This window comes from Sinocyclocheilus rhinocerous, unplaced genomic scaffold (genome assembly GCF_001515625.1).
Source record: "Sinocyclocheilus rhinocerous isolate Xijiao unplaced genomic scaffold, SAMN03320098_v1.1 scaffold541, whole genome shotgun sequence".
NCBI lineage: Eukaryota > Metazoa > Chordata > Actinopteri > Cypriniformes > Cyprinidae > Sinocyclocheilus > Sinocyclocheilus rhinocerous.
This window is the reverse complement of record NW_015658519.1, coordinates 578,241-587,870: the sequence shown is the minus strand read 5'-3', so window position 1 is coordinate 587,870 and position 9,630 is coordinate 578,241. Positions and strand designations below refer to the sequence as shown.

Sequence of the window (9,630 nt, the reverse complement as noted above, 5' to 3'; positions counted from 1 at the left end):
TTACATTAATCATGTTTGTTATATATTTTTTTATTAAAATGGAAGTTATTTTCCATTTAAGTTAAGTTATTTTTAACTTTAAGTTAAGTGGTCTAAATGTATTTATCTGTATTTATACATTCTGTGGAAGGCGTAGGACCAAGAAATGTTCGTCCAATCAAAACGCTCGGTCCGAGCGTTTTAATTGGCTTTCCTACCTGCCTGTCAACATATGTATTTTCATATCTCTGCGCTGAATGACACATGATGTAGCCCAACGCGGTTCCCAATTACAGTCCTCATTAATTTTACGTCTCGCACACTTTAATGCCCTTTGCATGGAACATATATGCTCACTTTGAACTGCGCGAGAAATGGAATTGGGAACCACTGTAGCCTATTGTAGTAATGTTGTCTCTGGTATTCTGGTCTGTGAGTGTATGTGCATTCAGGGGGCGTGGCTTTTGACAGCGATTGCAGGGAGGGTGGGACGTTCGCTTTCAGTGCTATCAGGCTAAAGTTAGCATTTTCCGAGATCTCCTACTGCACCTTTAAACTGTGACTGTAAATTGTGTTCAGAATCAGTATATGTCACAGTTCCAATAACTTAGGACATTAAAGAGACCTTTCTACTGACTCTGAACAGCACCAGGAGAAAGATGCCTAGGGTTCCTGATCACCTGTGTGAACATGCTATAGTCCTGCTGCAGGGAGGCATGGATTTCAGCAATGAAAGTCATTGTCTGTAATTTCCACAGTGGAAAATGGAGGTAGTGTCTGTTTTTGGGATTCTTTGGTGAATGAAATTCTAAATTTATGCTTTTAGCAGATGCTTTTATGCATATGCATATATTATGAACTTTTATTTAAAAGAACATAATTTATTTGAAATGGAAAACTTTTTTAACATTATAATTTTTTTTTTTAGCTTTCCTTCAAAATAGGGTTGTCACTAATGATTATTTTGGTAATTGAGTAATCGGTCGACTATTCTGACAATTAATCGCGTAATTGGGTAATTTTTTTTAGGAGATTCCCCCCTTCTATGTAAAGCACTTTGAGTGCCCAGAAAAGCGCTATATAAATGTAATAAAAATAGACCTACACGAACTAGGGCTGCTCGATTATGACAAAAATCATAATCACGATTATTTTGGTCAATATTGTAATTAGGGCTGGGCGATATAGCTAAAAAATGTATCAACGATATAATGTTTCATATCGTTCGGTATCGATAATTATTGACATTTTTTATAACCTTTTATAAAACAAAGAGCAATAGAAATGTTTTTTTAATTTAACCACTGCATTTTTAAATTAACTCAATTTGAGACAAACAACAAATATTTTTGTTTTTACATTCAACACACACAATAAAAATTAAACAAATATCTAATTTCTAATGTTTTATATGCAGATTAAATGGCCATTCACACAGATTGCATTTAAAAACATATGAGACGCAGTGAAAAGGAATAAACCTCCACAAATTCGCGACGTGTTTTCTAAAAGTTTATACTGTTTTAACTTTGCATGGCTACATCTCTTGTGTGAGACGCGAGTGCAGCAGTCATATTTGTCCGTCTAAAAATGCGCTGAATATGCTTTCTGTGTGAATGGCTTAGTTTCGGTTTTCACCTTCTCCGCATTGAGCTTCTATATTTCTCTAATATTTTGAATGCATAACGCAGCAACTGCGCGTCTCGTGGGCTAGACTAACAAAACATTAAAATGCAACAACGTCACTTACATCATCATCACCGCATCTCGTGCTCCACTGATGACTATCCGTCAGTAATAAAAAAGCAAAGGACAAATACAATAGAATAAAAAGATACAAATGAAACAAACTGTGCTTTAATGTTTTTATGCAAGTCTCAAGCAGTTTACAGCCTACTACAGAAATGAATAATCAAATGTAAAATAAAACAGCATAGTCTTCACTGTAAGAATTAAACTTTTTTGTTTCTTATTAAAGCTACAAAAGTCCTTCACTCAAGAGCAGTGTGTGATTTTGAATTTGTCTTTTGTTGTTTGATTAATATTAAGCACACAGTCACAGCAAGAAAAAAGCCCGCTGTCACTTTAAGAGCTGCACAGATCCAATTTACCATTACACTCATATATTCATTCTCAACTCTTTACGTTCATTTATTACATGACCGACGAAGGTATACATGAATAACCACTAAGCGCCGCATTTTGACACATTTTTGCGCGCACATTGAGCTAAAAGATGACTTTACATTTTCGTATTCTGTTCCATCTCTGAGCGCATATATCTTCCTGAGGAGCAGTGCAAGTTCTCTTTCACGCTTTTAAAAACATAAATAAATATACTTCTATAAATCAAGCACGTCCCATTTTGCAAAGGTCACGTTACATGATTTTACTGATTTGCACCTGAAACTGGGCTTTTATGGAGGAACGAAAGCGCAGCGTTGGAAAAGGGGGCAGAATGGGACGCAATAATCGTTTTATCTCGATTGTTGTATTTTCATAATCGTTGGAGGCCAAAATCGAAATCGAAACTGTTTTTCGATTAATTGCACAGCCCTAACGCGAACAATAGACTTTAACTTAAAATACATAATAATAGCAATAAGCCAATAACAATTATTGGTTCAAATAAGAGATTCACTTAACCACACGCATATACATAAAGTGCATATTAAACTCGCAGTGCATATATTTATTTAATTGAATGGCAGACTTTGTGAATTCACAATAACGCTATGCTTTATGATTTTTGAATGGTTTTAATATTACGTGCAGCCTTAGAAAACGGTCTAATAATGCTTTTCATGGATTCTCGTCCATGGAATGCGCCACTTCTGATATTTTGCCGCTTAATAGTCTTGGGCAAAATGCAATCAAGGATTTTTTTATAATCAAGTACTCAAATTTAATTGACAGCCCTACTTCAAAGTTTACTGAGACCCCCCTATTGGGCCCCAGCTCCTGGGTTGAGAGCCACGATTTTAACTGTTTTATAAATAAATCTGAACACCCGAAGTATTAAAGAATTTAGTTTCATGTGACCTGTTGGAGATGTCCATTTCTTCTTGTATTTTATACCATGGGAGTTTCTCTCAACTTACGGCAGGAAAGGGGCATTCAGAAAATGTAATTTCCTCTCAAAGACATATATATTACTGAAAAGGGGAAAACTGTACATGTTTCATGACCCCCAGAAGTAAATCCTGGCATCCTGAAGCTGGCTGACTGTTAATGCATTTGATACTCTGTATTTCCTTGTCTTGTTGTAAAAGGCAGTTGCTGTCATTGTAAGGTTCTCACAGGCGCCACCAGCTTTTAGTGTAACTGGCTGGGCAAGCAAGACCAGTCAATTGTGAACAGTGTCTCCACACAGAATATGGAGGGTGTTGGTTGTCCCTGTAAATCTCACTCTCTGGATGTTTTTCTAGGTACCTCCTCTCTAGTACCAGAGACCATTGTTCCAATACTGTGAGGAAATGCAGACGTGTAATGCATTTATGAGTTTAAATTGTGAATGCAGATTATAATGTTATAAATGCTTTCATGCATGGCTATAGTCAGAGTTTATATGAGGTAAGATTGTGGTTGAAATCCTGGAGACATGTTCTCTGCTGTTGCTCTGCTGAGACACAGAGAAGACAAGGCTTTAATGAAGCCTGCTGTGAGAGGAAGAAAAAATGGAAGAAAAACAATAGGGCCAGAAGGAGTGAGAAATAAATACAAGAGGGAAAAAGAAAATGAATTGGAGAATAAAGGAGCGTGTGCTTTGGCCGTGGAGAACATTTTCAGTTGAGACATACTAATAATGAGCTCATTCCCTTATATGCATTGAAATAAATAGTATAGTATATAATAAATAGTATATAATAAATAATATGCATTGAAATAAATCCAGTCTCACAATGACTCATCTGTTGACATAATTATCATTAGAGAGATCTAATGCAATATGATAATACGTAAAAGGCTCTATTTACACTGAGACAAATTTAAATGTTTGTGTAAACTGCTTTAGTGCAGTTAAGTTCACAATATTTTTAGTAGCACATGGAAGCAGGAAAACTGCTCTTGTGCAAGTTGTTGTTGGTTAGTGCTGGTCTCCAATAATACAGTACAAAAATGTGTCATCAGAGCACTACAGGAAAAAAAGTTCCTTGCCTGAGGAATGATTCAGTATTACACCTAAGGTACAACTACAACTGTTCAATTATGGCATTTGTGTATTTGAACTGCTTGCTCTTGAGTAAACTCACTTTATAGGGAAGAGAGGCAGAGTGCGGTGTGCGGTGTGCGGTGTGCGGGGGGGAATAAATTCATTTATTCTTAAAATAGCCTTATGATTTTTTGCTCAGAAATTCTGTGTTGTGTATTTACATTTTTAAGGCATAAAATATTCATTTAAACTATCTTTTAAGTAATGAAAATGAAACAAATTTAATTTTTTGGAAAATAAAGGTCATTTAATACCGTATTGGCCCGAATATAAGACGACCCTGATTATAAGACGACGCCTTGTTTTTTCTCAGTAAAACACATTTTGTCTTCAATTATTATCATATTGCATATTTTTCCTATTTTAATTTTTGTTTTGAAAGTATGGTATACATGTTTAGGGCCCTATGAAATGTTTTTATTTTTCCAACCTTATGTTTTATTGTAACCAAATTCTGTTTTAGCATGTCTAATTATTTTAAAGCATAAAACAAGTTTTATTTATTCTTACAATAGCCTTATGATTTTTTGCTCAGAAATTCTGTGTTGTGTATTTACATTTTTAAGGCATAAAATATTCATTTAAACTATCTTTTAAGTAATGAAAATGAAACAAATTTAATTTTTTGGAAAATAAAGGTCATTTAATACCGTATTGGCCCGAATATAAGACGACCCTGATTATAAGACGACGCCTTGTTTTTTCTCAGTAAAACACATTTTGTCTTCAATTATTATCATATTGCATATTTTTCCTATTTTAATCCGTGAATACCTTTACATTTCTGTGTGTGTATGATATGAGGATAGTTTTACTCAAATGAAATGGTCAAATGCTCATGAAGTGACTCTCAGAGCAGTTCTGGAGATGTTGTTCATGTATTTATGTCCTCATTTAGTGAGACAGCAGACGTTAATATCACCTAATATCACCGGAAGCCTCACGCATGCTTCAGTACAAGTAGTAAACAAAACCGCGCGTCTGCGCCATTCATAAACACAGAGGCACGCCGAATTCATATTTAAATAGTCGTTTTGCGGCTTAATATTTACAAATACCAATGGGAGTGAGCTCACTTGTGTGTGCGCGCACGTGTGTGTGTGTGCACGCGTGCTTCGGGGGCGGAACTCCGCTGTGCGCGATACAGAGAGCGCGACCATAACGTAGAGACTGAAATGACATGCCGTCGTGTAAATAAGATAAATAACATAAGAAGGCTATTTAGTTTGTTTAAGACCTTCGGGGGGGAGGGCTTAAGGACTCTTTGAAGATGGCTTAAGGACTGCATTTGATAAGTCAGGAGACCTAAGATAGGTATTTTTTATAACCACATGCCAGCATTAGACATTACAGCATGTTGTTTTATTTTTTGGTTTATATTTGTTTGAAAGACATAGTTTGTGGTTCAGTACCGGCTTGTAGTAGGTGCTTTGATCTTTTCAACATCAAGTTATTTTGGTTTAGCTGTACCAAAGAAACATTAAAAGTGTAAGATGCTTATAATCTAACGAAGAGAGTTGTTAACCAAAGATAGTTTAAAATCTGCAGTGTTCACTTTTAAAATAAATAACATTAAAGATGTTCCTCACTTGTATTGTAAAAACTGTACATTGAATGCAGTGTATGTCGCTGTGAAGAACATCATCTACCAAATACATTAATATGTAATATTTCACTCAGAAGCAGAAGCTTCCTTTTATCATTTTCCTTGTCTTTCCTGAAGAAGAGCAACATGTATGTGGTTGTAGACTACTTGGATAGAGGCTGTAAATTAAGTGTTGTTCTCAAGGATGGCACTAGCAAAACCTAGGGTCTCAGGGATTGGTACTGTATTTCAATTGATCTGAAAAAAGTGCTTTCTCTCTCCCCTTAACCCACTTTTGTCTTTTTACTCACAGGTGGGTTTCACATTGGATTCTTGAACATCTGATTCTGGCCGGGAAAGCAAGATAAAGACAGAGAGAGAGGATTGAACATCTGCTGAACACATCGGCAGAAGGCTGTCACCAGGTGGGCTGTATGCTGTGGCTGTGGCTTTGGAGACGGAGCCAGAGGACTTCTTTATGTCCACAGGCCTCGGCTGTCCAAAGGGGGGATGATCTGGAGCGCTGCACACAGGCCTATCATTAGGCCATCGGGGCCCATGCTAAGGAATGGATAGTTTTGCTGCTAAATGTTACAGTGTAACTTCCCTTTAACTATGGGTCAACGGTGAAGGATTGGTATGGAAATCCTTTTTTTTCCTTGGAATCAGCTAAAGCAGCAGTTGATGCAAAGCAACTTTTATTAGCTTTTTAGGATTTATATAATTTGACGTTTTTATATAAATGTGTCTACATAGCATTTATTGTTTTTAGGTGGCTAGCGTTATATTACAAAGCAGACTTTTGGATTTATGAACAAACAAAGACCATGGCGGCTACCTATCGCATTGTGGTCAGCAGTATTAACTGTTATAACAGCGTTGTGATTGACCGTCGTGTCCAGCACACTGTACACTACTGTAATGGGCCCTGTGGTGCACTAAAACATGGACTGAACTGCACAGTGGCTCACCGCAGCACTTGTGCCGAACTTCTTGACACCCCCATATCTAGAACCTGCTCTGACCGGCCCATCGGCCTCCATGAGTCCAAAACGATGGAGAATGGCAACACCGGACCTGGTGCTTTCTGCGACGACTACCACCAGGTCGTTCCCAGAGTTAAGAAAGGATCTGCCATCCAAAGCTCAGCAAGCCTCAAGGATATTACAGGGGAAGCTATCAACCTGGCCAGTGGAAAAATTAAAGAGTTTTCATTTGAGAAAATCAAATACTCTTCCAGCCATGTGACTTTCAGAAAGGGCCGTAAGGTTCGGCCGGACTCCTTCAGCAGGAGGTCCACTGATCTAGACATCATCTATGGCCAGTTCACAGGCAATGATGAGAACTGTCCTCCATTCGGCCTGTTTCAGAAATCTGTACTCGAAGAGCATAAGCTAAGTCGCAGTGCATCCCTAGAGCAGAACTTAAACAATGTGGCCACGCTCTACCTGAACAGCCTCACCGAGGAGAACCTAATTACCCGCATACTGGAGAAGACTAAGGCAGACAGCAGTGCCTCAGGAGAAGACATTAAAGCCTGTCTGGACATTCTCCTTAAGTGCTCGGAAGATCTGAAGAAGTGCACGGACATCATCAAACAGTGCATCAAAAGGAAGTCGATGGGTGGAAGCAGCGACGACTCTGGGAACCCTGAAGTAATTTATAAAAATGTGATGGCTCGTCTATCCAACTACCTGAAGAGGCTTCCTCTTGAGCTGGAACAGGGGCAAAGTGTGAGGCAGGAGCACAGTGAGCTTGCCGAACTAGTCAACAGCATACACGGGCTGCAACAAATCCCTTTCTCCCCCATCTTTGGCAATGAGCAGCCTCCGCGCTATGAGGACGTTGTTCAATCTCCTCCGCCCACAAAGCCTCGACTGAAACCCTCCCAGCCAGAACCTCTAGAAGGCTCTAGGGATCTTGCAAGCAATGTGAAACCCATTCAAAGCCCCTCTGGTTTGTCAGCACGTACACCTCCATCAACTAATGGGTTCCCACATGGCAGCTTGCCTTCGGCCTCCAGTAGCGGTTCAGCACCTTATATCTGCCACCACACAGTCTCAACCAGCCGACCGGACATATTTTCTTCCACAAACTCTCTCTTGTCTAGCAGTAGTGAAAGCCTCTGTAAGGATGCCATGGAGGCTCTGTATATCGAGGAGGAGGATTCGGATTTGGGAAGGATGCCGGACAGGGCAGTTAAAGGGGATGGGAAGCACAGCTGTAGTATTTCGGAGTCCAGATCGTTCTCCAAAAGACCCACTGGCTACTCCGAGCCTAGTGGTGGTGTTTCAGATAAACTCCATGAACTTAGTAGAAATGGAACTGTGTTCAAGCCTAAAAACGACTCGATGGTCAACCAGATGTACTTGCCAAAAAGCACAGATTCCAGACTGTTCCCTAGATCAACCGCACATGTTAATAAAGGGGGATCCGATGACATTGATAAATTGCTCATGGACCTGGAGTGTCTTTCCCAGAACATGCAAAAGGAGCCTCCACTGCCCCCTAAACTTAAAAACTGTGCCCAGCAGACAGGCTTCCCCCAGCATTTGATTGGTAACTCTGTGGCTAAAGATCTACCAGTGGCGGGTGTGTCTGGACCCTCGGTGACCAAGCCCTCTGAGATAGGGGTTGAGGCCACCGAAGAAGATGATGGAGCTCTGCTTCTCAGGATTCTTGAGAGCATTGAGAGCTTTGCTCAGGAGCTGGTGGAGAGTGGAGCTGGGAGAGGAACTCAGTCTAAGGAGCGAGAGGTCATGCGTCTTCTTCAGGACACGCTGGCCAGCACCAAAGCAGAGGTGGCTCCGCTCCCGCTGCCTGTACCTGAGCCTGAGACTGCATCTACACCAGCACAAACACCTAAATGCACACCTGCCACAACACCCTCAAGTGCACCTCCTGCTGTACAAACCCCTGCTTCTACTGTAAGGGACACAGGCTCAACGCTTCTCATTCAACAAACGCCAGAAGTCATCAGGGTGAGTTCAGCTAAACTGTGTCTATATAGAGTCTTCATGTCTCGTCCAGTATCTGTGCAATGTGTATCATTGGTAAAATGTAAAAAAAAAAAAATACAAGTTGTAAAACGCTGCGCAGGTTATTCGCGTGAGGAGTAATTACTAAGCATGTCTTGTTCATATAACAGCAGTAGCATTAGCAGCAGCAGCAAGCAGTTTTCCTAGTTCATGTATGTGAGAATACAACGTCAAACATTGCAGATTAGAACAGTAAAGTGAATTGGGGATTTCCTTATTTGCCCGAAATCTCCAATGCTTTTGATATCTTCTGTGGGCATTCATTTCTACATTAACCGTGAACGGATCGCTTTCAGATGCACACCTCACTTGTGGGGTCGGTTTGCAGTTGGCGTTTCACAGTTGTTCACAGTTTAAGTCAAGGTGAACCCGTATAACTGTCTTTCATAAACATCATACTGTCAGCAGCCTTACCTATTTAACTATAACAACTTAATGAGCAGCAGAAAATAATATACCCGCTCATAAGTGTACTCGTGCCGCATTGCAATGCACTCAGAAGAGTGAGTGCCCATTCTTAAAGGGGCCACATCTAGGGATATGCCGGTATCAAATTTTCATGTTGTGATTAATTGCTAATGCTTTTATTACGGTATACGGTATTATCACGATATTGAAATTACCGTATTGTCCCGAATATAAGACGATATTTTTTTTCTTGGAAATACATCTGAAAAAACGCGGTCATCTTATATTCAGGGTCTAGACTTTGACATGTCAATAATACACCCACAACACTAGGTGGCGCCAAATACGCATAAAACGAGTGTGCCATGAAATACGTAATGTAATGCGTGTTGTAAAGATCGCGAGTA

At 39.7% G+C, this 9,630-nt stretch overlaps 1 protein-coding gene across 2 annotated transcripts in view; it reads left to right on the top strand.

Annotated features, from left to right (window-relative positions):
• The window catches only part of LOC107722551 (serine/threonine-protein phosphatase 2A regulatory subunit B'' subunit alpha-like), a 76,374-nt gene that overhangs the window by 18,690 nt on the left and 48,054 nt on the right, over window positions 1-9,630 (top strand). For both annotated transcript variants that reach the window (XR_001637817.1, XM_016530945.1), the window contains exon 2: window positions 6,091-8,758. Coding sequence is in view for 1 of the 2 variants with exons in the window: in XM_016530945.1 (XP_016386431.1) it covers window positions 6,605-8,758 (2,154 nt within the window). In the remaining variant the exon portion in view is untranslated. The remainder of the gene's footprint in view (window positions 1-6,090; window positions 8,759-9,630) is intronic.